This window comes from Spermophilus citellus (genome assembly GCF_964194105.1).
Source record: "Spermophilus citellus genome assembly, chromosome: 3".
Classification (NCBI taxonomy): Eukaryota; Metazoa; Chordata; class Mammalia; order Rodentia; family Sciuridae; genus Spermophilus; species Spermophilus citellus.
Genome location: NC_138184.1, coordinates 226,135,484 through 226,163,314, shown reverse-complemented (window position 1 = coordinate 226,163,314; position 27,831 = coordinate 226,135,484). Strand labels below are relative to the sequence as shown.

At 54.8% G+C, this 27,831-nt stretch overlaps 2 protein-coding genes across 2 annotated transcripts; one reads left to right on the top strand and one right to left on the bottom strand.

Annotated features, from left to right (window-relative positions):
• Window positions 1–185: 185 nt before the first annotated feature.
• On the top strand, window positions 186–7,852 carry ATG9B (autophagy related 9B; the record flags this gene model as incomplete). Its single annotated transcript, XM_081284006.1, has 14 exons — window positions 186–732; window positions 875–918; window positions 1,053–1,117; window positions 1,341–1,502; window positions 2,097–2,238; window positions 3,726–4,480; window positions 4,667–4,820; window positions 5,015–5,194; window positions 5,726–5,962; window positions 6,156–6,289; window positions 6,449–6,545; window positions 6,732–6,855; window positions 6,938–7,078; window positions 7,241–7,852. 13 exons carry the CDS (start codon window positions 186–188, stop codon window positions 7,063–7,065), a joined length of 2,769 nt encoding a protein of 922 aa, XP_081140132.1. The 3' UTR covers window positions 7,066–7,078; window positions 7,241–7,852.
• Window positions 7,853–8,110: 258 nt separating this feature from the next.
• On the bottom strand, window positions 8,111–26,906 carry NOS3 (nitric oxide synthase 3). Its single transcript, XM_081284005.1, has 26 exons — window positions 26,702–26,906; window positions 24,995–25,097; window positions 24,463–24,611; window positions 24,147–24,309; window positions 22,830–22,921; window positions 22,597–22,738; window positions 22,300–22,439; window positions 22,006–22,180; window positions 21,437–21,538; window positions 20,478–20,672; window positions 20,301–20,374; window positions 20,022–20,166; window positions 19,684–19,788; window positions 15,903–15,970; window positions 15,402–15,518; window positions 15,137–15,311; window positions 13,111–13,243; window positions 12,919–12,997; window positions 12,619–12,806; window positions 11,932–12,104; window positions 11,426–11,636; window positions 11,260–11,347; window positions 10,214–10,335; window positions 9,122–9,270; window positions 8,713–8,907; window positions 8,111–8,577 (listed from the first exon to the last, which is right to left on the bottom strand). The coding sequence occupies exons 1-26, from the start codon at window positions 26,863–26,865 to the stop codon at window positions 8,416–8,418; spliced, it is 3,609 nt and encodes a 1,202-aa protein (XP_081140131.1). The 5' UTR covers window positions 26,866–26,906; the 3' UTR covers window positions 8,111–8,415.
• Window positions 26,907–27,831: the final 925 nt, after the last annotated feature.

Genomic DNA, 27,831 nt, shown 5'->3' with positions numbered 1-27,831 from the left:
GCAAGGGGTGTGAGTGATCACACAGGTGACTGAGAGCTGGGACGCCCAAGGCCTGCCCATCCTGAGTCACCTGGTACTGTTGTTGTCATTGTCCTGGTTGAAGTCCCTGCTCACTTCCACAGACCTCTGTGGGAAGAGCCACAGCCCCATCCCTCCAACCTCAGGAGAAGAGAAGCCGCAGCCTGATGGTGAGCCGCATGGGCTGGGGGGGGAGCAGGGGGCGGCTGGGGCACTGGGGCGAGCTGGGGCCTGGCTCAGTGCCCCTGCTCCCCGTGCCCCTGCTGCCCCCTACTCCTCCGCGTCGAGGACCTGGGGGAGGGAGGGTCTCCTTCTTCTCTCTGTCCCCTACCCCTCGTACAAGAAGCTCCTTCTCCTCACCACTCCCTCCTGCCCTGGGGTCCTCCTGCCCAGTGCTGCAGGGAACAGAGGCCTCTCAGCCTGGCCACAGTGCCCTCCCCATCCCAGCTACCCCCCCAACACAGGCAAGACCTGCATCGACACCCGCATTTGCTTCCTCCTCCTGGGGATCCCACTCCACCCCACCCCTGGCCTCTGTCACTCCCCCTCCCTCACGCCGGTGCCCCCAGGACTCTCCTGGGCTGCGGATAGGCCCTCTGATCCCTGAGCAGGATTATGAGCGGCTGGAGGACTGTGACCCTGAGGGGTCCCAAGACTCACCCCTCCAAGGGGAGGAGCAGCAGCCCCTACTTCATGTGCCTGAAGGGCTCCGGGGTGAGTGTGTGGCAGGGAATAGGTGGGGGAACTAGGAACTTCATGGCTCAGCCCTGTGGGCCTCGGGCATGAGTTGAGGGTGTGGAGAGCTGATTGCTCAGGGGTCAGCGCTCAGTCCTGATGCGCTGTGCTTCCTGCCTAGGCTCCTGGCACCACATTCAGAACCTGGACAGCTTCTTCACCAAGATATCCTTTGTATTGGTCTTCAGAGGAAGCACAGAGGGAGTGGGTCCCTTGGGTGGGGAAGGGTTGTGGGAGGGGAGGGTCCTCAAGAAGAGCCCATTGCATTGTGCCTCAGGTGTCTTTAACACCACTGCCACATCTACAGCTATCGCCAGCGAAGTGGCTTTGCCTGCATCCTGCTGGAGGATGTCTTCCAGCTGGGGTGAGAAGCTGACCCTGGCCCCAAGCATTATCTTCTGCTTCCTCCATAATGCCTGTTGCTCCCAGCCCAGCCCAGGCTTCCCCCAGCAGGCCCTGGCTCTGCTGCGTGTGTGTGTGTGTGTGTGTGTGTGTGTGTGTGTGTGTGTGGCCCACCTGGTCGTGGGCCGGGCAGAAGCCCACCTGCCCTCAGGCTCATCACAGTCCCACCCCCGCACCTTCCACAGACAGTTCATTTTCATTGTCGGCTTCACAACCTTCCTTCTTCGATGTGTGGATTACAATGTTCTCTTTGCCAACCAACCAAATAACCGCACAAGGCCTGGGCCATTCCACAGCAAAGTGAGCTTGTCAGATGCCATCCTATCCTCAGCCCAGTGTGCAGAGAGGTAAGTGACAGTTGGTGAACACTGTGGCTAGGTCAAGATGACAGGATGGTTTAGATGAGCAGTTCCCAAAATTTTTGATCTCAGGACTAAGTGTATTTTAAAACACACTTCAAGTTGATGGAGAAGCTCAAGTAGATGTCGATTAAGAGATTCATATTTATGTATGTTTACCTTATTAGAAGTTTAAGCAGAGGACTTTAACTTTATTTTTGTAGTTCTGGGGCTGGAACCCAGGGGTTCAGGCATGCTAGGCAAACACTTTACCACTGACTACACCCTCAGCCTCAGGGCAGCTTTAAAACCTAGGAATGTGCAAGCACACACTCCCCAGGCTGTCAGTGTGATGTGAAATTTCTTGTGGTTTCTGGAAAACTCCATTGCACACTTGCGGGAGAATGAGAATTCAAAGAGCAGAAAGCATTGGTGTGATTTGCAAAGAAGTGTTGATTTTGCAGACACTTGTAAGGGCCCCTTTGGGGATCCGCCTTCCTGGACCCCACTTTGAGACCTGCTGGTCTTGCCACTGCTCCAGATGACGGTCTCCTCTCTGGGCTTCCCGTGTTTCTCCACCACGACCTGTCCAACCCCATACAGGATTCATGCCAGCCCCCTGCTGGTCTTCCTCCTGGTCCTGGCTGCTGGCTTCTGGCTGTTCCAGTTGCTTCGCTCAGTTTGCAACCTCTTCAGCTACTGGGACATCCAGGTGTTTTACAGGGAGGCTCTGCACATCCCCCAGGTAAGCTACACAGGCATGTCTGCCTTGAGAGTGTGGGCAGAAGAGAGAGGCAGGAGTTAGGGGTTGCACAGGAGAAGGAGCAAGGGCCATGTGGATGGAAGCACCACCTGGGGAGACAGCAGAAAGGGCAAGGCCTTGTGACACCTGCCCTGGACTAAGAGTAATGTAGGTGGTGAGCACCTCCACTTAGGAGACATGGTCCTTGCTCTCATGGAACTTCCTTTGTTTAGATGGGTCACATAAGATGACTTATAGTCACATGCTTGTGGTAAAAACAATGGGTGTTTAGAGGAAGAGTTGTCACCTGGCTTTCTAGAGCAGGAGGAATTTGAGCTGGGCTTGGAAGGTCAGGACAGGAAGAGGGGAGGACATTCCAAGCCCCAGTTCAGGATTTGGGAAAGCAATAGGCATCTCCAGGCAATGAGGAGATCAACCTGCTGGCTTGAAACGGAGCCTCCAAGGGCCTATTGGGTGATTACCACCACCACTATAATAAGCCACTTTGTTGGCTTTGTCACCATCTCCTGGTCAGGTTTTGTCCTTCCTTGCTCCCACTCCTACCTCCAAATCTGAGTTCTTTGTTCAAGATACCTTCTGTGGCCCACTTCCCTTGTTCCCTTTCAAAATTCCAGAGCCTTTGGCGTAGGCACAGCCCTCTTGCACTGCAAGGGGAGATGTTCTAGAAGGCTTGGGAGTAGGGAGGCTTCAGGTGCAGGGTAGGAGAAAGTCAAGAGGCCAGCAGAATAGACAGGAGAGTAGGAGCTCTGATCCTCTTGGAGGCTGCTGACAATCCCCCTTCTTTTTCCTTCTCTCCCATTCCTTCCAGGGAAGGGGAGATACTGGGATGAGCTGGAAAGGCTGGCTCATAAAGATTTGACTAAGCTGGTCTGGGGAAGCTGGGTGAAACTGGGTTAATATGAGGTTTACAGACCTCCAGATGAGGTCTGATAGCACAGTTGCCCTAGGGCATGGTCAAAGCCAGAGTCATGGGAAGACTAATTTGGTGACCGCACAAATGGCTAAGAGTGAGTGTGGCTGAGTGTCTCAAAGCCTGTCCAGGCAGTAGGTAGTGAGGATAGGGGCTCAAACGTGATAAGCATACTGGACATGGGAAGGAGAGGTTCCCCTAAGACTGGCCAGTCATTCTGAGGGGAGGCTCAGAAAAACCTGCCCTTAAGGAGCCAAGAAGGCAGCTTCCACACCTGGAATTAAATGGTGTCACCAGGAAGCAGTGACTAATGGCCACATGAGTGGCAGGGATGATGAGAAGCAGAGCAATTCAGAATAGGACAGAACTAAGTAGGAAGTGGCCCTGTTAGCACAGGGTTAGGCAGAAATCCAAAGGTGGGGATGGAGGATAAGTGGCTTAGCTTTGGTACTGGTGAGTTTGTGGCCGTTTGTAGGCAGCCCGTGAGGGTGCATTGAGCTTGGGCATCACTGTGGAGTAGAATTAGGACGGCTAGTGCTCACCAGGCCCTTCTCCTTAGGAGGAGCTCAGCTCCGTGCCCTGGGCGGAAGTGCAGTCCCGCCTTCTGGAGCTGCAGAGGAGCGGGGGGCTCTGCGTGCAGCCTCGGCCACTGACGGAATTGGACGTCCACCATCGCATCCTGCGTTATACCAACTACCAGGTGGCGCTGGCCAACAAGGGCCTGCTGCCCGCCCGCTGCCCGCTACCCTGGGGAGGCAGTGCGGCTTTCCTCAGCCGCGGCCTGGCCTTCAACATCGACCTGCTTCTCTTCCGTGGTCCCTTTTCGCTCTTCCGTGGTGGCTGGGAGCTGCCTGATGCCTACAAGCGCAGCGACCAGCGGGGCGCCCTGGCCTCGCGCTTGGGGCGCACAGTGCTGCTGCTGGCTGCCGTGAACCTGGCGCTGAGCCCACTCGTGCTGGCCTGGCAGGTGCTACACGCCTTCTACAGCCACGTGGAGCTGCTGCGACGCGAGCCCGGCGCGTTCGGGGCGCGCCGCTGGTCCCGCCTGGCGCGCCTGCAGCTGCGCCACTTCAACGAGCTGCCACATGAATTGCACGCGCGCCTGGCCCGCGCGTACAGGCCAGCAATGGCCTTCCTGCGCGCTGCGGAGCCCCCTGCGCCCCTGCGCGCGCTCTTGGCTCGCCAGCTCGTCTTTTTCTCTGGCGCGCTCTTCGCAGCGCTGCTGGTGCTCACCATTTATGATGAGGACGTGCTCGCAGTAGAACACGTACTCACCACCATGACTGCGCTCGGGGTGACAGCCACCGTGGCCAGGTGGGACGGCACATACCCGGGGTGGTGGTGGTGGTGGTGTATCCTTTTTTGACCAGGGGCTGAATGAGACCCTTTCCGCTGGCGAACCCTAACCTCTCCCACCTCTAGCGCCCACCCCATCTCTATGTCCCACCCATTGTTCTCCTAACCCCAGATCCCTTCCCCACCCCAAACCCCGCCCTCCAGGTCTTTCATTCCGGAAGAGCAGTGCCAGGGGCGTCCCCCGCAGCTCCAGCTGCAGGCCGCCCTGGCTCACATGCACTACCTCCCAGAGGATCCCAGCGCTGGCGGCAGGGCCAGTGCCTACGGGCAGATGGCGCAGCTACTGCAATACCGAGCGGTGAGGGTCGGGATCACAGGCGCCTCGGAGGTGACACGGCACTGGGTGGTCTGGCTGGAAGAGGCAATGGGCCACACAGGGACCTCCAGCCTACCGAGTGCCTAGGTTGGAGGCTTCTTGCCCTGGCGAGTGTTCCTGGGGGCTCCCTAACCCTGATCACTGGGGGGGTCCCTCAGCAACTCCTGCTTCCCCAGGTCTCTCTCCTGGAGGAGCTCCTGTCCCCACTCCTCACCCCACTGTTTCTGCTTTTCTGGTTTCGCCCTCGTGCATTGGAGATTATTGACTTTTTTCATCACTTCACTGTGGATGTGGCCGGGGTTGGGGACATCTGTTCATTTGCCCTTATGGATGTGAAGCGCCATGGCCACCCTCAGGTGAGAGCCCTTTTCTGTCCTGTGGGGTTATGCTGGGTAGGAGTTTGCTTGTCTCACCCAAAGCAGACCTGGGTTTCAGCCTAGCTCCATTGCTTGCTACCTGTGACCTTGAGCAATCTCTTCACTTCCTGGTGGCTTCGTGTCTTTACCAGGTGAAGGCAAGGAGAGTAAGCAGAGTGTAGATGTGTAAGGATGACAGTGAGATGACATCGGTAGACCCTTTACAGAGTTGCTGGCAGTAAATGGGAGCAAAGGGCCTCACAGAGGCTGGGAGAGGGGGGATGGCCAGTGGTTAAGTTTAGAGAGGACAGCCATCCCTTTTCCCTGGGGCCTGGATCTACAGCACTGGGACTGTCTGTATTTGGGAGCTGGGTCTAGACCTAGGTCCTGCTCCTCTGCTTTTCTGGATGATCCTGAAGTCATTGTCTCAGCTCTGTTTCCTTCACTTGGAACATGGAGCAGTATTTCCTGTCCCACCTACTCCCCAGAGGCTCAGTGTCTAGCATCTTGAAGGACTGTTGTTGCTCACAGTGGCTCTCGGAGGGACAGACAGAAGCCTCCCTGTCTCAGCGTGCAGAGGATGGAAAGACTGAGCTCTCCTTGATGCGCTTCTCGCTGGCACACCCACAATGGCGTCCACCAGGGAACAGCTCTAAGTTCCTTGGGCACCTTCGGGGCCGGGTACAACAAGATGCAGCTGCCTGGAGTGCTACCTCCACTCGAAGCCCCCCAACTCCAGGGGTGCTCAGCAACTGCACCTCACCTTTGGTGAGTCCAGACCTGTCCTACCCTTCTGCCCTTCCCACCCCTGGTCCCAGCCTTCCCCTTTTCCCGTTTCACTTTTGTGTTAACCTGGTGGCTGGCCCAACCAGCCTGCTCTTCTTCATTCTTCAGATTTCCTTTCCCCCCTTCCTTCCTGAACTCTCTTCTGACCCTTTTGGTTTCCTCTTCTCTTGTTCAGCCAGAGGCCTTCCTGGCCAACCTCCTGGGGAATCCGCTTCTACCTCCAAGGGACTTGAGCCCCACAGCCCCCTGCCCAGCTGCCGCCACAGCCAGCCTTCTTGCCTCCATCTCCCGCATTGCTCAGGACCCCAGGTGAAGGGTGGAGACCCGAGACGCAGGGGAATCTTCTATGGGGCTGATTCTGCAGAAGGAGGGAGCTGGGTGCAAAGGGATTTGAAAGAGGAACGATAGTCTGATCCTCCCTCTGGGGGAAAAGAACATGTCTCTTGACCTCTGCATACTGTGTTCCAGCTGTGTGTCCCCAGGAGGCACTGGGAGCCAGAAGGTGGCCCAGCTCCCAGAGCTTGCTTCTGCTGAGATGAGTCTCCATGCCATCTACCTACACCAGGTGAGTACAAGGGTATCAGGAAGAGAAATATGGGAAGAAAGGAGATTAATGCGATAGAGTGGAGGGAAGGGTGCCTAGAGTCTGAGAAAGTACTTGACAAGAGCTGCTATCCCTCTGTACCTAGCCCAGGGGCTTGGCCTTGCCCTTGGGCAGGAGGGAACCCCTCATTCTTCTTCATCCATCTAGCTTCATCAGCAGCAGCAGCAGGAACTGTGGGGCGAGGCTTCAGCCTCCTCCCCATCCAGGCCCTGGTCTAGTCCCTCACAGCCAGCCTCACCCGATGAGGAGAAGCCATCCTGGTCCAGTGATGGTGAGGAGGCTGGGATGCAGGGGCAGATGTTACTAGATGTTGAACATCATGGCACTGCCCAGATGATGGCTTTTGTCACCAGGCTCCAGTCCTGCCTCCAGTCCCAGACAGCAGTGGGGAACCCAGAGGGTCCAGAATTTGTTCCATAGAGGGTTTCAAGAGACCACGGACACCCTGAAGGAGCCTGGCCAGGTCCCCAGCACTGACTGAACAGACTCTTCAGGTCAGTATTGTCTGCTTTAGAGGGGAAGGAAGGAAGGAGGAGGAAATTGGTTTGGAGCAGTTGTAGAGGGACAGGAACACTGGTGGGATTTGGAGTAAAGGGGATGGTCATCTCTAGGACCTAGATCCTTCAATTTCTATCAAGAGTCTTTTCCACCCCCAGGTTCCTGGCTTCTCCAGCTATAGGAGATTGTGGATGGGTGTCATGGAAGGACACACAGAGCCCTACAGATGACAGTCCAGGATGCTTTAGTTGGGCAGAACCTGGGGGTCAATAAGGAACTGGCCCCAGAGAACAGGAAAAGAGTAGGAAAGGAGGCGATGCCTGTGGTATGGGGAAACCAGTCTAAGGAATAGTCCCCGCATAAAGGGGCTAAAGGACAGTGCCCCAACTGGCTGTCTTAGAGTAGTTACCTGGGAAGAAATTCTGATAACAAGATGGAGTTCAGGGGCCCAGATGGAGATCAGGCTAAGTGTTAGGAAGACAGTGAGGAACGTGGTCTGCAAGGCAGGGGGTTCTTCCCTCTGGGGGAAAGGAGCCTCCCCTTTAGGTTCCCATAAGACTTAGGGAAAATGGGGCCTTGTGTGTGGAAAAACTAGGGAGGCCTCATCTTTTGGACTTCAGCATTGAGGAAGTGGGTGTGGCTTCTTATCCTGTGTGAAGTAAGCAGTAAAAATTGCTCATAGCTGTTTGACAGTAGTCTCTGGCATGCCCCGCTTCTGGCAGCTGAGGGCTGCATCTGCTTTCTCAATAAAGAGCAACAGAACAACACAGGAGAATTGCCTGTGATTGGCTGGAAACCATGGTTTTAGAGTGTTAGGTCACCTGCAGTGTGTAGGACTGGCTGTCATAGAATTACCACCCCCACAGCTAAACAAGTTAAAACAAATCTTGTCTTTTTATAATTGTAATCCATAGGGATTGGGTTAGGCATCTCATAACATCTGGCATGATGATCTCATAACATCAGTCTCATGATACTCTTTAATAATAAATATTTGAATGATTTAGACTTTAAAGGTGACACTCCTTCCTGAGGGGGAGGGGGAATCTACAGTTCACCTAAAGCACACCAAGGCAGGGAAGCAGTAAGCACCCCCCCGATACCATTGCTGGCAGGGGCCTTCTAGAGTTAGGCAGATTCCTGCCAGAAGCCAGTCTGGAGAGAGAGGAAGAATTTTTCTTATTCCCAGAGGAATAAGGCTGGATTTCTGCAGCCTTGCAACAGGTGCTAGAAGGCACCTTTAAGAGGTGTGGGGAGGTGGCTGGCCCTGGTTAACCGACAGTAGTGTGATAGCCTCTCTCTTTGGGCACTGGAGTGGAAAACCAGAGGGCCATTAAGGGTAGAGGGTGTCTGAGCCTGGTGGGTCAAACGCCCAGGGCACTGCGCCCCGCAGCTGTCGCTCCTGCAGGGAAAAGCTCTGGGTGCGTATGCGGCTTGTCACCTCTTGAGTGCGAAGAGTGAGCCCGAAAATGTCCTCGTGGTAGCGTTGCTGATCCTGCGGGAAAAGAGCTCAGTTTATCAGAACAGGGTTCGAGAACCTAGAGGTTTGCTTCGGACCTGTCCCGGGCCCCGCCCCTTCACCTGGTCAAGCACTGCCCCCGCCCTGGCCCCGGGCCTCGGCCCTTCGCACCCGCAGCACGCCGATGACGTCACCCGCCTCGTCCAGCTCCATGTCGCCCTCTGTCGCCAGGATTCGCTGCACAGTTTGCAGGACGCTGGTTGCCATGGTGACATCGCCGCAGACAAACATGTGGCCCCTCTCGAGGCACAGCACGCGGTGCACCTCAGCAGCCAGCTCAGTCCTCAGGACGTCCTGCACGTAGGTCTGGGGGATGCGGGTGAGGGGCGGAACGTGACTGTGGCGGGCGGGGTAGGGCCTCCGCTCCCGGGGCGGGGTCTGGGGCGGAGGTGGGCATGGGTGGGGCCGAGTGGTTGAGGGGGCGGGGCCTGGGCCTGGGCCCGCGCGCCTACTCGAGCGCACTCACTACCCTTCCCTCTTCCAGGCTTCAGGTAGCCCCTGCGCCCTCGGGGTCGCGCACCTTGGGGCTGTCGGGTTCCCGGGAGAAGGCGGTGAGGACGCGGCCAAACACCCCGCGCTGCTGGGCGTCTTGCACCTCGTCGCGGTAGAGATGGTCGAGTTGGGAGCATCGGCAGCCGAATACCAGAGTCATGGGGGCGGGCTGAAGTCCTACGAGCAACCCGGCTTGGGAGGGGCCCTATTTGGGTGCAGCCCTAGCGACACCGCCCCATTCATTGGCCACCTTCGTCCAGACTGACAGCCCAGCATTTATGTCGAAAGCAACCACTTTCCTGGCTGTTTGACCTCTAGGGCAATACGTGACGCTTTCATAGAGACCTTGAAGTCTCTTTACCGATAAGGAAACCGATCTCAGGTGGCTGGCCAGTGGTGGAGCCAGGCTAGAACTGGGTCTTCTGACTGGAAACTCCATGCCCTTTGCGTTGTGACATCGTAGGTTCCCACATTCTCCCACTCCTTCAACCTTCTTCTGAGTCACAGCCCCCTTTTGATTGACACCCCATGCCCAAACTGAACACTCTGTCACTTCCTTAGGCGAGCCACACCTAGGTGAGCTCTGGCACAGCCCAGAATCTACCTGGGACATTCTTTTGCCTTTTGGGTCTCAGCCCATCCCTTCTTTCTTCTTCTTCTTTTGCTTTTTTTTTTTTTTTTTTTTTTTTTTGGTACTGGGGCACTCAACCACTGAGCCACATCCTCAGCCCGTTTTTTTTTTTTTTTTTTTTTAGAGACAGGGTCTCACTGAGTTCTTTAGCACCTAGCTGTTGCTAAGGCTGGCTTTGAACTTGTGATCCTCCTGCCCCAGCCTCTTGAGCCTCTGGGATTACAGGCATGCGCCACCACACCCAGCTTGCCTTCCTTCTTAATTCAATTCTGCACCTAGTATGTACCAGGGAGCCTGACAAACAAGGCCCAGCCCTCACAGCCAGGCACCTCCCAACCCCAGCCTTGTTCTAATAAATTTCCCTTCACCTTTGGCCCCAGTTTCTTGCACTCTTTCCTACCTGCTTCCTGCCTTCCAGCCCCACCCCTTTGTCCCTAGAATGTGTGACTCCTCCTGCCTTCCAGTCAGTCCCTGCAGCCCCAGCCTCACCTTTGCTCTCAATGTCATGAAGCCGCTCTTGCCAGAATCCCCTGAAGGGGGCAATGCCAGTGCCTGGGCCCACCAGGATGCAGGGCAGACTGGGATCAGGTGGTAGCCGGAAAGAGGGAGCCCTGGCCAGAGAGACTCCATCAGGCCCCCTTCCTCCCCAGGCCCCAGTTCTTACCAACCTCAGGTGGGTGGTGCAGACAGAAGAACCCAGGGTCCAATGGTAAAGGAGTTATACCTGTAGAGTCCCTGGAGTGGTCTCTGGATCAGTTAGTGGGATGTGTTTATTTAAAAAACTCTGCCCACAGGCAGAAACTCCCTGGGGCTGTAGCTTCTAAGGGATTGGGTTAGAGGAAATTTAGTTTAGTTTGGACTGGAGGGTACTTAAATGACTCAACTTAGGGGTTTTGGAAAATATGTGGAAGGACAAACAGACTTTTGATTATAGGGAAGCTCATTGAGTGTTTAAAAGCCATCATGTTGAAATTTGGTTTATATTGAGTTGAGTGGATTCCTGGGTGGGTTTGGCTCCCTGGGCCTACTGGGTGCTGAGAACTCAGTCACAAGAAGATTTGGCTCCTAGCTTTTGGAAAGGATCAGATAGGAACGCAGCAGGAGGAAAGGGCTCCTGAGATCTTTCATTCCTCAGCACTATGGCTGAGGGTGGTCTTTACCCTAGGTAGTCCTTTCTGGGTTGAGTGGGGTCTTGGGGACCACAGTCCCATGTGCCATATCTTCCAACACAGATTGTGCCCAAGGACAGAGGCCTGTGGAAGCCTGCTGTGTCTCTGGAAATCGTAGTTTTAAGGCAGGACCCTGAGTCCAAATTAGTGAAGTCCAAAACAGCCACCATTCTCAAGTGGCCTGATGATACCCTGTTCTTGGTCTGTTATGCAGTCACATTCCTCACCAGAGTTACCACCTGGCCCTCCGTGACCTCCCCCACTGATTCCCCATCTGTCCCCAGCCAATCATGTGGCACTTTCTCTATCCCTGACTGGACATTCTCTTTACTTGATGCCCCTCCCCATCCTGTAGGTTTCACTTACCCTCTGATGAAGCAGGGCACAAGGTCTCCAGCCTTGAGTTGGCTCAGCCATGTGGAGCAGACTCCATAATGTAAGGGGCCCAGCCCATCTAGTGGTTGGGAAAGAGAGGCCAGTAAGGGGCCAGTCCTGGTTCCACTGAGGGACCTGTTCCTGCTCCTGTCCTTACCCTGGGTCCTGTATGCCAACACAGCTACGGTGAGGTGGATCTCTCCTGGGTGGGTGCTGGGTGCTGAGCTGACGGAGTAGTACCGAGGCTGGAGCAGGGGCAGCTGGGTGAGGAGCAGGGGCGCAGGCAGTGCCACTGATGGGAACTGCTCCAAGACCTCCAGCAGTGTGGGACAGCGGAACCACTTCCACTCCTCATAGCGCCGGGGGTCCTGGCAGAGCGGCATGTGGTGGACTGGGTGCCCCATAGCCCTGCTTGGTGACCTCCCTTTTTGAGCCCTCCCTGCTGAACCTCCTTGGGTTCCTCTCTCAGTTCAGGCCAACCAACATCTCTTTACAATCTTGGGCATCCAAAGATGCATCAGTCAGATTGAAGCTGGGTCTTAAAGCACCAGGACAGATTGGCCAGGAGAAGAAAGTCCAGGCAGAACCTTGCATGAGGACTTCCTGACACTGGGTACCCCCGGCTCATGCTTCTATCCCTGCTCCCTGTGGGCTGGCCCCCACCTGGCTGAGGGCCTCCAGTTCCTGCTGTTCGCTGGACTCTTCGGCTAGAGTGCTGAGCAATCGAAGGAGGCGAGGGCTGGGTGGAGAAGTGATGTCCAGGAAGTAGGTGAGAGCCTGGCGCAGCGTGCACGGGGGCAGCCGGGGGTCCCGCACCCAGCTCGGGGGAGGGCCACCTAGGGTTGGTGCACAGGGAGCTCTGAGGAAGGGGCCCAGCTCACACTGCACTATCTGGGCTCAAGTTAGCTTTGGGGGGATTAACTCACTGTGTTTTATTCGGAAATCTGCCCTCGAACAGTAGTGTGGGCTTATCTGGGCCTGTCTGGGCACCCTCAATGTATTTGTCTGGGCTTCCATACCCCTAACCCCAGTTAAGATTTATCTTAACTCTAGTCGCTGATTTGGTAGAAGATACACTAGCTATGGAGCAAGTTGGGGGAGGCTCTAGGAGGAGCCCAGAGCAGGGGAAAGTCTTTTGGGGACACGTTGGGGGGCAGGTTCTGAGACCAGAACCATGCTTTGTGTGGACCATGCAGCAACAAGGCCAGCCTGGCAGGGATGGCACACCTAGCTTCAAGCTAGTGCCAAGCAGTGAAGGGAGATGGCAGCCCTGCAGGGTGGACCTCAAGGGGCTACTGGGCCAGGGGAGTGGAGCAGGCTCTCAGTTTCTTGCCCAGATGGAGCCCTTACCAGGGCTGCCCTTCTCCAGCTGCTCCACTGCCACAGGCTCACTGGGTGGTGGCGGGTCCTCCACGCGGCTCAATAGTGCCTCTACGAGGCCAGGCCGGTTGGGTGGGCACACACCTATATGGTCCCCAGGCTGGTACTGCAGCCCCTCCTGGCCTCCAGTGTCAAGGCGCACCAGGATGGTGGCCCGGCTGCAGGTGGGGAGTTGGCAGTTATAGAGGGTCAGAGAAGGGCAGGGTGGGGATGGAGTTTGGGAGGAGGAGGCTGCAGTGGGGGGAGGGGAGGGTGAACCATCTTCCTCACGTGGATCTGCTGCTTTGCAGGTTTTCCACTGAGAGGACTGTGGCCTGGAACATTTTCCGCCTGTGCACATGGATCAGGCCTGAAGGTGGGGAGGAAGCAAATGAGAGGCTGAGCCTGAGCCCCTGGGAGAGCGAGTGCTGCCCCCCAGCCCCCCACCCTGGGGACAGCAAAGATCCAGCATGCAGGCCGAACCTGGCAGCAGATGTAGGCCCTCAGCCTGGGCACTCAGCCGGTACCGCTGACGCTTCCAGCTGCGTTTGGGGCTGAATATATCCTGGGCCGCTGCCTTGGCATCCTCCCCCACACAGAAGGTCTCACAGGAGGCCTGAGGGATGAGTAGAAGGGCTGAGGACCTCCTGCCACCAGGGAGTAGCCCTAGTGAGGAGCCACTCCCTGGGGAGAGGGTGTGACATGGGTGTGCACTGGGCCTGTGGGATACAGAGCAGTCTCCTGCCATTTGGGGTGGCCAGCCGCAGGGGCCAGGGCAGTCCCAGGAGCAGGAGGGAGGATGAAGTGAGGCCTGTGCTCACTTCACAGTACCTTGTTCTCCAACTCATGGCTTGGCTGCTGCTCTGGGGACCTGTAGACGACTCCTTTGACTACTTGTCTCACTGATAGTTACTTGTCTTATAAGGGATTGCCCTGTCTCTCAGGGAGCAGCTCAGTAAAGGCAGCTGTGCACTCAGACCTGCATTCAAATTCTGACTCCTTACATTTTTCATGCCTCAGTTTCCCCATCTTGCCAACTCATTGAGTTCTGGTGAAGTTTAGATGAAATACTTTATGTAAAGCCTTTACCACAACACATGCAGATAGTAAATGCCATCTTCCTATGGAGCCGGGTCGGGGGTGCATGCCCTGGTATCTGCTTCTGGCCAGGAACAAGTCCAGTGAGCAGCTTGGACATCCCAGGCCTGAGTTCCAGGGCTTGTCCATGGCTAGCTAAGGCCCATATCACCAGGTCCTGTTACTGTTTCTTTTTTGATGCACATAGTCTTATATCTCTTCCTTCCTTCCTTCCCCAGCCCCTCCCTTCCTTCCTATCCCCACTGCTGCCACCCCAGTAAGGCCAGTCTTCCTGCCTCTTGGATGCACTAACTGGTTCCCCTCCACTAAAGTCATATTCCTGAAACTTCTCATGTGCTACTTGGGAGGTCAAGACAGGAGGATCGAAAGTTCTAGGCCAGCCTGGACTAGCACTGGACAACTTAGCAAGACTCTGTGTTAAAACAATAGAAAGGGCCAGGATGGTACTCAGTGGTAGAGTGTCCCTGGGTTCAACCCCCAGTACTGCAAAGAAGCAAAATGCAAACCAAAACCAAAACTTTGTGGTGGTGTCCTGCTCCAGAACTTTCAGTGGCCCCTTTTTTCTCTTTAAGTCTTATTTTCTATTCCCTCCTTCCCAAGCTGGGCCTGCTTCTCTGGATTGGCCTTCCCCTCCCCAGGAAATCTTCCACCTCTAGGGCACCCTCCCCACCAGCCCAGCCCCTCTGAGGTGGCCTTCCTCCTGGCTCTGGATGCAAACCTGCTGAACTCAGGCTGTGGGCTCCGGATGGATGGGACCTGGGGGCAGTGGCCCTACACAGAACAGAGTCAGCAGTGAGGAGAAAGAGCCCCTGTTCAGCTCCAGGCATAATCCCCAGGTGGGGATCGCTGCCTGCTGAGGAAGCCCAGGCTTAAACGTCACAGTTCTTGGGACCCTGCCCTGGCCAGGGTCACCTCTCTTAGCCAAGCACTGCCTGACACCTACCTGGCCTCCAACTTCCTAAAGATCCCAGGCTGCTCTTAGTGTTAGTCTTGCCTCTTCCTGACCCTCTCAATTCGATCTATTTCCCGGTATGCAGCCCACCACTGGCAGGGGGCCTACCCTGCACACACTGTGTGTATTTGTGGGGCCCAGCCTGGGCCTGACTGACCACCCTCCTGCCAGGCCCTGCCTGTTCCCTTTTATCTAAGCTTCTGCCTGGGTGTGACACCTCCTATTAGGGCACATTGTCCACGACTCAGGTCTGAGCCCAGATATGTTGGCTGTGCAGTGGCAAAATGAGAGTGGATTTGGGAAGGAACAGAAAGGGGTAGGAAAAGAGACAAAAATCAGGGATGTGGTAAGCCTCTAGCTGCAACATCGAAGGTCTCAGCACTGAAGGAGTAGAGGAGGTGGTGAGGATGAGAATTGGGGGCTGGACAGGATCAGACACTGGGGTGCCTAAGGGCTCACCTGGAAGGCAGCCTGGGCCCAGCCACGGAAGGCCTCCTCCTGGCCACACAGCTCGTCGCCCTGGCCCAGCTGCAGTAGCCGTTCCCCACCCAGCTCCTCCAGCCTCGTGTCCACCGCCCGAGCAAAGGCACAGAAGTGGGGGTATGCCCTGGAGCCCAGCCCGAACACACAGAACCTGGGGTGCAGGGAGCCATTGTTGGAGCCGTCTGTACCAGCCCATGTCTGCCCTCAATCCCTGCACACCCCTTTTGGTGAGGACCCCAACCTGAGGGTGCCCAGGGCCCCTGCGCTGTCTGTGTTGCTAGACTCCTTCCTCTTCCGCCGCCAGGAGGACACGAGGGGGTCTGAGCAGGAGACACTGTTGAAGCGGATTTTGTAACTCCTGGCAAGAAGATAGAGACAAAGATATCAGGGAACTGGGGAGGCAGCCCAGGCCCAGCCTGGGGACAACTTCAGGGTTTCATCTCTGCGATAGGAAGGGCCTGCCCTTGGGAGGAACTGAGGGGCAGCCAGGACCAGGGTCTGTTCTGACCCCACCTCCCTCTGACTGCAGGACTGTCAGCCTCTCAGAGGCTTGGGCCTGGGAGTGGGTGGGCTCCTGGGGAGGGAAGACCTCTGGGGCTGGGATGATGTTCAGGCCTCCTGGCTTCTGTCGGCCAGGCTTTTGGGGAAGGACTTGAGGCATGGGGTGGGGGTGGATCCTTTCCTTTGGTGTCTTCAGATGCCTCCCACTCCCTCCCCTTCCCCCAGCTATCTGCCCACTCACTTGTGCTGCTCTGGCCGAGGGGAGCTGTTGTAGGGGCCGGACATCTCCATCAGGGCTGCTGCAAAACTCTGCCCAAGGAAGCATTCATATCATGGATATGCATTTCACACTCCACGAAAATGTGAAACTGTACTTGGTTGATCTTTAATATTCTTTTTGTTGTTGTTGTTGTTGTAGTTGGATACAATATCTTTATTTATTTTTATGTGGTGGAGGATTGAACTCAGGGCCTTGTATTGCTAGGCGAGTGCTCTACTGCTGAGCCACAATCCCAGCCCTATCTTTAATATTCTTTTTTTTTTAAGATCTATTTTTTTTAATTTATTCATTTATATGTGGTGCTGAGGATCGAACCCAGGGCCTTGAAGTGCTAGGCGAGCGCTCTACCACTGAGCCACAACCCCATCCCCTAATATTCTTTACTAATAACTTCTAGATTTTGTTTTGAAAATTTCAGAAGAGGATTGACTTTTTGAAAAAATCAACTTTTACACAACTATGTAAAGTAATATAAGAGAAAGATCATCCTTATCTACCGTAACCTCCATGGGAGAGACACCATTGACAGGTAGAACATTTCTAGCCCTTCAAAAATGTGTATATGTTTTGAACAACCAATAATAAAAATTTTAAAAAAATGTGTATATGCTCCTTTGGGTTATCAGGAGGTAAGCTGAAATAATGTAAGATTGAAAATATTATAAATGGAAAATGTATTTAATATACTTAGCCTAGCTGGGCAAGGTGGTACATGCCTGTAATCCCAGTGACTGGGGAGGCTGAGGCAGGAGGGCTAGAAGCTGAAGACCAGCCTTAGCAAGTTAGTGAGACCCTGTCTGAAAATTAAAAAAAAAAAAGGGTGGGGAGGGGATGCTAGAGGTGTAGCCCAATGGTAGAGCACTTTCCTAGCATGTGTGACACCCTGGAGTGGGGGGAAACACACTTATAGTAAATGTATAGTTGTAAGGATTTTCACAGAACAAACCTGTATAATTGGCATCTCAAGAACCATTACCAGCATCCCAGAATTCAACTTCTTGTCTCCAACTTGGGGTGATCAATCAATTTCCTGATTTTTTTTTTTTTTTTTTTTGGTACTGGGAATGGAACTCAGGGACACTCAATCACTGAGCCACATCTCCAGCCCTATTTTTGTATTTTTTATTTAGAGACAGGGTCTCACTGAGTTATTTAGCACCCTGCCATTGCTGAAGCTGGCTTTGATCACGATCTTCCTGTTTCAGCCTCCTGAGCCTCTGGGATCATAACATGTGCCATTACACCTGGCCCTCAATCTCTTGGTTTCTAACACTATGGATTAGTGTGGCCTTTTTCTGAATTTTATACAAAATGAATCCTACAGTATTGATTCTTTTGTGTCTGGCTTCTTTCATTCATGTTTTGAGATTTATCTGTATTGTGTGTGTTGCAATTTGTTCATGGTTAATGATGGAACAATTTGTTCAGTCTATCGCTGATTATTGTTTGAATTGTTTCCAGTGTGGGGTGTTATGAGCAATGCTGCTATAAGTATTCTTGTTCCTATATCATTAGTGAATCACCCCATTTTCTGAGGGGTTTGTTACTATATTTGCTCCCTTAAAAATTTGGGGTAATATTGAAATGCATAAATCTTTTTTTTTGGGGGGGACACTAGGGATTGAACTCAGGGGCACTCGGCCACTGAGCCACATCTCCAGTCCTATTTTGTATTTTATTTAGAGACAGGGTCTCATTGAGTTGCTTAGTGCCTCACTTTTACCGAGGCTGGCTTTGAACTCGCGATCCCCTAGTCTCAACCTCCTGAGCCACTGGGATACAGGCATGAGCCAATGTGCCCGGTCCCTCAAAGAAAATGCATAAATCTTTTTTTTTTTTTTTTAAGAGAGAGTGAGAGAGAGAGAGAGAGAGAATTTTTAATATTTATTTTTTAGTTCTCGGCGGACACAACATCTTTGTTGGTATGTGGGGCTGAGGATCGAACCCGGGCCGCACGCATGCCAGGCGAGCGTGCTACCGCTTGAGCCACATCCCCAGCCCGAAAATGCATAAATCTTAAGAGTGCAATTCAAGCTGACCAGTTAGCAGTTACAAAAAAAAAAAAAAAAAAAGGAAAAAGTTTAGGTCTATGGTATGGCCCAACAATTCCACTCCTGGATATTTATCCAAGAGAAATGAAAACATAAGCCCACAAAAGCCTGGTACAAAAATGTTCTTAACAGCTTGATTCATAATCGCCCCAAACTGGAAAGAGCCCAGGGTCTAACATATCCCAGTGTTTAACATTCAGCAGAAGAATGTTAAACACGCCGGGATATTCCCATGGTGAACACCACTCATCGGGCGACGGGAACACAGGACTGAGTCATGTAACAACATGGGTGAATCTCACAAACAGGCCAAGTGACAGAAGCCATGGTACTGTGTGCTTCCATTGTATGGCATTGGGGAGCAGGTGACACCAATCTGTTATGCCAGGAATGGCAACTATGGTAGGGAGGTGGATGGGGAAGGAGACTGACTTGGAGGAGTCGATGAGAGAACTTTTAGGATGATGGAAGTGTTCTATATCTTATTAGAACTGTGGGCCACGTGGTTTTATTTACTACTTTTATGCTGAAATAAGTCAGTTTATGGTGTTGCTTATGCTTTGAAAGTTTGTCCCCAGAATTTGTGTGTTGGGAATTTAGTCCCCAAAGTCATTTGGAGATGGGACCTTTGGGAAGTGTTGAGTCATGCAGGCTCTGCCTTCAGGAATGGAGTGGTCCGCTCTGGATTAATGGGTTGTACTGGGAGTGGCTTTGTTATAAAACTGAGCTCTGTCCAGGGGATGCCTTCTGCCATGTCATGATGTAGCCAGGAGGCCCCACCAGATCCTGAGAAGACACTGAGATCTTTTTTAAAAGACAGATCAGAATGTGGGCTCATATGGACAGGAAGGCAGAGGAAGAAGCCTCTGTCTGCAGTCAAGCCTGCTGTAGGGGATTCTGGGTCTAGAGGTGGTACTTAGTGCTAAAGAGGCATTACTTCCTGGGAGAGGAACTGCCTTTAGCTTGGCCAGCTCAGAAATTCATACACTGAGAAAATAATGGTTAGCAACAAGACGTTCATTTGTGGTACTGTTGAGCAAGTAAAGTTATCTAGTCTATGTTGGGGTCTAAAGCACTATTTCTTTCTGTTAAGTAAAGAAGGAAAGGAAAAGCTAAAGCAGGGAATTCAGTGGAGTATATTTGTTTTTTGTTTTTCCATTTGTCAATACCCAGGAGCACACAGTGGCACACCCCTGTAATCCTACTGACTTGGGAGGCTGAGGCAGGGGCATCGCAAGTTCGAGGCCAGCCTTAGCAATTTAGCGAGGCCCTAAGGAACTCAGTGAGTCTCAAAAAAGAAAAAAGGGCTGAGAATGTAGCTCAGTGGTAAAGTAACTCTGGGTTCAATCCCCAGTGCCAAAAGAGAAAGAAAGAAAACCCAGGAAACTACCTCTCCCCCAAACAACAACAATAAAAACCCCAGGAGCAGTCTGTCCTCTTCGGTCAGCTAGGAAGTGCCTTTCTCGTATTAAGAACTTGCACTAACAATGGAGATGACCTGGGGACACAGGCAGTGTGTGCGTGGAGCTGGGGCGTGGCTTGTGCACCTTGGCAGGTCCACATCTCATTCTCCCACATGGGGGCTCCCTTGGCATCTCCACTTTCCTTCCAGGGGTGTGTGTCCAGCCTCCAACTTAGACTCTCTCCTCATTCCCAGCAGCCCTCTTTGCCCCTTTCCCGGAAGGCCTCACCTCTCCATTCTCTGGGGGATCTCCATTCCCAAATGTGCTGGTCACCACCAACACCAGGGTCTCGTGCTCCAGGGACACCACGTCATATTCATCCATGCACAGGACCTGTGGGTGAGAAGACCAACGTCCTGGGGGCTTGGCCCTGCTGCCCCTGCCCTTCACCCTCCTTGGCAGGGTGAGATTCAGGTCCTGACTTGATCCCTGAGTCCTTGTGTATGCTGGGGTTCCCTGTGAGTCTTAAATTTGACCCTCTCCTGTCCTTCAGGGCACCTCTGAAGGTGCTGACAGAGGCCCACCCCATTCCCCTGCCAGCTCCCTGCCCCTGGGCTTAGTCCTACCCGGGGGTCAAATGCCTTCCGGAAGAGCCTCCCCAGCTGCTGTGCATAGCTCTGGGCCCGGCCGGTCTCGGAGCCATACAGGATAGTCGCCTTCACACGCTTCGCCATCACTGTGCCCATGAGCGAGGCAGAGATCTTCACCGCACTGCAGGCGAGGGTGAAGTGAGGGCCTCCCAGGGCAGGAGGAGTCCAGACCCCGTCAGAGCAAGGGCCTGGGTGCCACTGCTGGGTTGGATCCCCCAGGAGTGAGGGCCAGGGGAGCACTTCTAGGGAACTCACTTGGCCACCTCCTTGAAGGTCTTCTTTCTGGTGATGCCAGTACCCTTGGCTGCACTCCCCTTCCAGGGGTCTGGCTGCAGGAAGTGGGGGGGGGCAAAGAACATAAAAGGTCAGCAGTTCCTAAGCTGCTTGCTTAGCGCTGGGCCCAGGGGGGCAGGAGCCAGCTGGGGTGGGCACCTGGTAGCGGAAGGCAGGGGATAAGAAATAGTTGACCATCTCTTGGTGGAAGACAGGAGTGAGGCTGCCTGAGATGGGGGGTACGATCCAGGCCCAGTCGGCAGGGCACCCGCCCCTGGCCTTCTGCTCATTCTCCAGGTGCTTCATGAAGGAGGCTGTGGCCGCATGGTGGTCCACAATGGTCACTTTGGCCAGCTGAGGTGGGGAGAGGAGAGAGGCTGGGCTCAGAAGCGGCTTGTTGACCTCATCTCTTCTACGTCTATCATGTTTGTCACCCCACCCTACACTAACGTAGCATATACTGTGTCCCCTCACACCAGTGTCACTTCCAAGTTGTAGCTTGCATGGTCATGTTCCAAGTTCAACATGGGTAGCAATCCTAATCTCCAGTATCTGTAAACCTTGCCCCCAAACCAAAATATCCTTAATTCTTTTTTGGTACTAGGGATTGAACTCAGGGGTGCTTAACCACTAAGCAACACTCCCAGCCTTTTTTTATTTTGAGACAAGTCCTTGCTAAATTGCTGAGGCTGACTTTGAACTTGTGATCCTCCAGCCTCAGCCTCCCAAGTCGCTGGGGTTATTAGGTGTGCGCCACATGCCCAGCTATCCTTCACTCTTGAGAAACCTCGTAGAAGTAGTTGGCAGGCACCAGATTCCTCCAACTACACATCTCAGCATGTACTACACCTAGAATGCCCTCCATCCTGATACTCAGTGGATCCCACAATATGCCGCAGGGATAGAATTGCTGAGCGAGGTTCCGGGCATGCACCAGGCCCTCATACTGTAGCATCTGGAATAACTGTGGCCATAGCTGCAGGTCCAGTGTGCCCCATGGTACATGGACTATGGAACGTCCACCATCCAAGTTCTGCCCCAGTTTCTAGGTGCCTCTCTCTTTTCTACCTGCTGCACCCCTGGCCCTTTGCCTTCCTGGCCAGTGTGAGCCCATGCACCTGGTAACTGTGCAGCACAGCCACGTTAATTTCCACTGCTGCCTTGTCTTTCCAGAGGGATGACGTGGTGCGGGTATCCAGGTCCATGCAGACGGCCACGTCCTGGAGGAGGGGAGCATGGCATTGGTTGGGACACAGGCAGCGGGTAGTGGATAGAGAGTATCTCACCTCAAACTTGTGGGTGAAAGAAGTGAGAGGTAGGAGCAGGCCTTGGGGGGCTCAACTGCTCAGTGTGGTCTAGCTCAGGTTTTTGCAAAGTCACCACAGAGAAGAGAGGCCTTGTGCCAGTCACTTCCCAGGCAGTCCTGGGCCTTAACTCTGAAATGGGTCTTAATCTTTTAAGGCCTCGCTTGAGAAAATCTGATGAAAGCTATAGAACTGTAGATTCTAGCTCTGGAAACACACACACACACACACACACACACACACACACATACACGTGCCCCTTTGCCTTGGCTTTGGTGTTTCTAAAACCCTTGTCCTTAGACCTGATGGAGCTCAGATTCTCAGGTTGGCCTTCTGAGGGTAAGGCGTGCAGCTCCACACCCCTCTTCACCAGTGGCCCTCACCTCCAGAATGTTATAGCGGTGAGGGTCACAGAGGTTCCTCATGCCGATCTCAGAGCTCATGTACCAGCCGCTGAAAGGGGCCGCGGGAAACTCCAGTCCTCCTATCTCCAGTAGCATGTTGGACACAGCAGGAAGAGCATACCAGCGCAGGCCCAGGGCTGCGAACCACTCCAGCCTGGGGGTGTCAGGCTTGGATCAGCTCCCCACAGAGCCTTTGCCAGGGGCTCCCTGCAGCCTCTCCCCTAGAGGCTCAGAGGTGGCCTTACCACCCCACCCTGTCCCTTTCATGCTCACGTGGGGTGCTCTAGGGGCACCTCGAGGACCAGCTCGGGGGGCAGAGTGAAGAGTTCTGGGGGCTCATCAGGGGCCTGGAGCAGCAAGGGCAGCACATCGAAGCGACTGTTTCCTGGGGTCCAGCCATGCTGGATGCAGAGCTGTGTGGAATGGGCAGAAGTGGGTCCCAGGGGCCCTCTCCAGGTCCTCTCCATTAGTCACTTCCATCCTTCACTTCAAGAATCCCTCACTGGCTGGATGTCCTTGCCCAGCAGTACCCTCGTCTTTGTCATATCCCATTCTTGCCTCAGTGCCCACCTCGGTGATCTCCACGTTGGCAGGGTCCCCCCGCACAGAGCCATCCTGCTGCCTGTAGCCAGCATAACGCACTAGCTGGCTGTTCCAGATTCGGAAGTCCCCGCGGCCTGGGGAGCGCTGGGGGAACACTGTGATGGCCGAGCTGATGTGGGGAAGAGAGCTGGTCAGAACCCCTCCTTCCCTGCGGCCCAGTGTGGGCTGGGGCCTGGCACAGTGGGGAGGAGGACACTCACCGGATGTTGCCCTTGTTGGTGGCGTACTTGATGTGATTGCAGATGTAGGTGAACATTTCCTGGGCAGACCTACAATCTCGGGCATCAAACACCTGGGCCCGCCAAGGCAGGGGGAAAGGCAAAAAGAGAGGGCTCTTGAGTGCCAGCCCAGTGGGAACTTGTGCGTGGCTCTCTGGGAAGGAGGCAGGGGCTAGGGGAACCACTCCATGTCCACTTAATCCATCCTCTCTATTTGTATCTGTGATGACCCTTCCTGCCCTGCACCACTGCACACCTTGCAGAGCCTGCTCTGATCTCTTGGGGCAGAGTCTCTCCTCCCTCTAGTAGCTGACTTTAGCTGCAAGGGCAGGTGACCCTGGTCAGTCTTCTTACTCCTTGAGCACAGTGATACTGAGAGGGGTGGCTGTACTAGGTGGCCTCTGGGGCTGACAGTATGATGCTAGGAGTCCTTTTGACTGGCAGAGTGGAGGCCTCAGGAAGAGGCTGGGAGGTCCTATTCCTGTCTGAGGGAGGAAGAAACTTTTGACAGGGACAGGGGTTAGCAGGAGCTGGCCTGGGGCCAAGGGGAGGACACAGCAAGACAGCAAGGAGTGGGGACTATTATGGAAACTTTGGGTATAAGTTGAGCTAAAGCTTTGAATAATTTAGAGGTTGGGTGAGGGTTGGGATAGTTCTTATTTTATTGGAGGCGCCTTTGGGATTTGCTGAGTCTGTGGTTTCATTCCACATTCTTTGATGGCCACTTATAGCCAAGGAGGCCAAGGTCACGGATTTAGTTCCCCTTTGAGTCCCTTACTTCTCTAGTGCTGTGGTCCCAGGCTGTTCCAGCAGCCCAGGCTAGCTCTGAGCGGTGTGTGTGTGTGTGTGTGTGTGTGTGTGTGTGTGTGCGTGTGTGTGTGTGTGCGCGTGAAGGAGGGTGTGGGGGCCAGCAGGGAGCAGGGGGTGTGAGGAGGGGCCTGGTTGGGTAGCAAGTCCTGCCTGGCAGAAACAACAGTTAGGGGCCTTTCCCAAAAGCTGCTTTTTGTTCCTCTGACAGCCACCTAGGGTGTCCCTGCTCAGCTGTCCTCACATGCTCAGTGGAGCTTAGAGTTTTCATCCCTGTCCCAGCCAAGGCTCTGCTAACCAGGTGTCAGCTACCAGACTGAGGCTCCCTAGGGACTCTGAGGGTGGGCCCATCCCCTTACTTTTCATCTCTAGGGCATGGTTAGGATCCCCCTTACTGCTTGGCACCCCAGGGAAGCCTCAGGGGCTACCCACACCCTCCCCTCTCCTTTCTGTCCCCCAGGCTCATCCTGGGCATGAGCCAGCTGGCCACACCTGCAGCTTTCCCCACTGGATCCGGCCCACACAGCGGGGAGCATTGCGCCAGGCTTGCTTGGCCCCGAACACCAGCTCACTCTCCCGGAGCTGGTAGGTGCCCGTGGCTGCCACCTCAGCCTCCACCTCCTGAAGCCGCTGCTCATGGGCCTGGGAGCCGCTCCTAGGAAGAAAGGGAGGGCACGCCATAAGAAGTGGGGGCCTTCAGCCTTTGGTGTGAGGATCCGATGAGGGAATGGAGTGTAGGGAGGGTGATCCTGAGGTTTCTGGGGCCTCAGTGAGACGAGGGGGCACTGTGAGGTCAGGGAAGTCTCACCTCTTGATGGAGCTGTAGTACTGGTTGATGAAGTCCCTGGCCTGACCCAGCAGCTGCTCAGTGGATGGAGGGCTCTGGGAGGGTCGACTCTGTACTTTCCTTGGAAATACAAGGGAGCCAAGGCAGCGTCTTGGGGTGCAGGGCCCATCCTGGTTAGGTGGAGCAGGGAGCACAAAGGTCCCCAAGTCAGATTGTAGGGTTGGTGGTGGGGTGGCAGGGTGGGGCAGAGGGAGGGAGGGTTCAGGGAGGTGTGGGTCTGGGCCAGGACTGTGACTGGAAATGGGGGTGAGGTTGGAAGGGTTTAGGGCATACTTGAATCAGGGCTGGGGTCAAGGCGAGGGACTGAGAGTCAACAAAGTCCCTGCCTGACCCTCAGCTCCTCTGATTCTTTCCAGTCCTCACCACTTTTTGGAGACTAGGGGCTAATTCCAGGCAGGGCAGAGTTTCCTTATTCTGGCCTGCAGCTGAGACCAGGCCTCAACAACTATACCCCCACCCGCAGCCCCCAGGATGTGCTGGGGGCCCGCCTCACCTGCTGGGCCTGGGCACTGAGGGTGTCATAGGTGATGCTGCCCAACTCCCAGTTCTTCACTCGTGGGAACTTGGGTCCCTCCGGGGGCCTGGTTAGTGGGGGACTGTTGGGAGTCAGGGACAGAATCACAGGAAAGGAGTTTGTTTCTTTTGGGGCTCCCCCCAGGTAGCCTGGATATCCCTCCCACAGCACCGCTAATCCCACTGATTTGTGGCTTGCCTGCCGTCCGCCTCCTGACATTTTCTGTTACCCTACACAAGGCTTCAGGAGGTACGAAGAGAGGGCCCTGGAGGCTCGGGAAAGTCAGGGCTCCTGGCGGAGGTGTGCAGGTGGCGCTTTTCCCCTACCTGTTGCCTCTGGCCTCCTGGTTCTCACTCAGGCCTGGGCCTCCAGGCTGGGTCCCCGTTTCTGTATAGTGCCCTCCCTACTTCTTTTGCAGGCGAGCTGTTGCTATGGGCTGAATATGTCTCTGTAATTTCACGGACTGGAACTTTGGTCCCCACCATGGCAGTGTTGAGAGGTGAGACCTTAGAGGTGATTATGTCAAGAGGGGGCTCTGCCCTTGTGAGTGAGTGATCCCGTCATAGATGAACGGGTTTTAGCGGAAGTGGCTTTGTTGTGAAAAGAACACGTGCCCCCTTGTGTTGTCTTGCCACATGAAGCCCCCTGCCATGTGAGATACCCATGCCATGCTCTTGCACTTCCAGCCTCCAGAACCATGAGCAAAATAAACCTCTTTATAAGTCACTAGATCTCAGGGAGTGCGGTATAGCAACAGAAAATATACCAGGACAAGTGTCCTATCCTTCAAGTTGTCACAAGCCCTACTTGAGGGGGATGGAGCCCGTGCTCATCTGAGCTGAGGGAAGCCCCTGCAGGGATTCCTCAACCCTGATTTTCCTTCCACTCACACCCCTCCTGACAGTGGGCCTCGTGTGAAGGGAAGCCTCAGAGGCCTTATCACTTCCTCCAGAGCCGCCAGCCAGCGAGGGGAGGAAGGGAGGGACTCAGGCTGGGGTGCGCCTGAGCTGCAGGGCCGCAGCCCTGGCCTAGCACCCCAGTGGGCCTCCCAGTCCTTCCTTCTCCGGGGATTTTGGCTCCAGGAGGGACTCTTCTTGGGGCTAGGGCTGCAGGGTCCAGTTTGGGGCTGGCAGCCACTAGAAGGGGGCCTGGAGCAGAGAAAGGGCCTAACCCTGCCTTTTCAGCCCCCACCTCAAGGGCCTGAGTCTCCTGGCTCAGCTCTCTTCCTTCCATGATACCCCACTCCCTTACTTTCCTTGAATGCCCCTCCCCAGCTCCTGTTTCGTCCAGTTAAGCGTGATGATTGCTTGATCATCACTTCTGTTTGTCGGAGGCTTGCCATGAGCTAGAAACTTACAACCCGATGGGGGTAAGTACTACCATGTCCCCATCCTATACAAATACAGGCTCAGAGAGGTAAGTAACTTTTTAGAAGCCAAACAGTTCTTGGCGTTAAACCCTGGTCCAATTCTGTAGCAGGCCCCTTTATGTCTCACGTTCACCTGCTACCCTCAGACCTTGACCCTGGTCTCTTTCTGCCTGTCCTGTCTATAGTCTATACTGATGGCCTTGACCTTTTGTGTCGGTGACCTGGCCCTTCTGGCTGAGCTGCTGGCTTCAGCCTTTTCCAGCCCTGGGTTTTAGGCCTCCACCACACCCTCCTGCCCACCTGCTCCGGTCTCTCACCTGTGGTCTGGTGCCGGTGGGGGTGGGGGTGGGGATGCTGGTGCTCGGCTGGGCTCTGATACTGGAGAGGCTGGGCCCTGTTTGCCGCACAGCCCGAGGCCCAGCCCCAGTCCCAGGCCGCAGGGTGGCCCAGGCTCCTGGCCCACGCTCTTCAAGTTGCCCATGTCGGCTGCACGTCAACTCTGCCTCCCGCTCCAGCAGAGCCCTGTCCTTTTCCTTAGGAAGCAGGGAGGGGGCTGAAGGGAGGGGGGCTCCCTGGTGCTGGCCCTCGCCCCGCCCCTGTCCCATACACAATGGGACAGGAACAAGGCCGGCTGGGAGGCTCTAAAGCCTCGGCTCCACGCCCGCTGGCCCACAGGGTGGGAGGCCGGACGCCTGGGTTCCGCCATGAGGGCTTGTGCTGATAAGTGGGAACCCAGGTGTCCAGCAGAGGCCTGGGGCTGGAGTGCAGGAGCAGGGCCTGGGGGGAGTGGTGGGGTGGAGCAACCAGAAGGTCAGGAAGATGCTTTGGAGGTGTCAGGCCAGAAGACGGGGACTTTGATCACTGCCTCCATAGCAGGGATGATGAGGTGCCACAGTCCTAGTGGCCACAGGGACTCCCAGGCTAACCTCTTCACCACCCCATCCTGGTGATACTAGCACCACCTCCGTGTCTTTTGGGGTTCTTGAGTATGCAGGCCCAGCAGGGATGCAGTGACCCTTTGTCCTTGCAGCTGGCATTAGGGTATCCCTTCCTCTCTCAGTCCTAATTTCCTGGAACCCCCACCCCCTATGACTCAAGTGGGGGATACAAAAGGGCAGGAAGTTGCTATCCAGGGCCTCCACCCCCACCCTGTGGTTTAGTGACGCATGCTTCCCTGGGGCAACAGGTCAGTAGAGAGACCTAGCAATCAGGACTGAGGCAGGACAGCCCAGGGGGAGAGCTTGGAGGCCTGACAAGATTGGGCAAGGCAAACTACAGTTCCCAGAATGCAGGGGGTGGCACACTGGTGCTGTTTTGAACACCTCAGGCAGAAGTGCATGCTGGGGTTTGTAGTTCTGTGCTCTCTGGGGGCTGGTGAAAGAGCTGGTCATCTGGGTCCACAGGACTGGAAGCCTTGTGGGTTTTAGACCTCAAAGACTAGGGGAGA

Excerpts from the sequence above, each read along its gene's own strand:
- NOS3 (XM_081284005.1), bottom strand. The coding sequence starts at position 26,865 with ATGGGCAACTTGAAGAGCGTGGGCCAGGAGCCTGGGCCACCCTGCGGC. Across the intron at positions 20,673-21,436 it reads CTGTGCTGCACAGTTACCAG|CTGGCCAAAGTGACCATTGT; the intron begins GTGCATGGGCTC and ends TCCCCACCTCAG. Across the intron at positions 11,637-11,931 it reads AACTGGAGGCCCTCAGCCAG|GACCCCCGGCGCTATGAGGA; the intron begins GTGGGGGCCAGC and ends CCGCTCTGCCAG.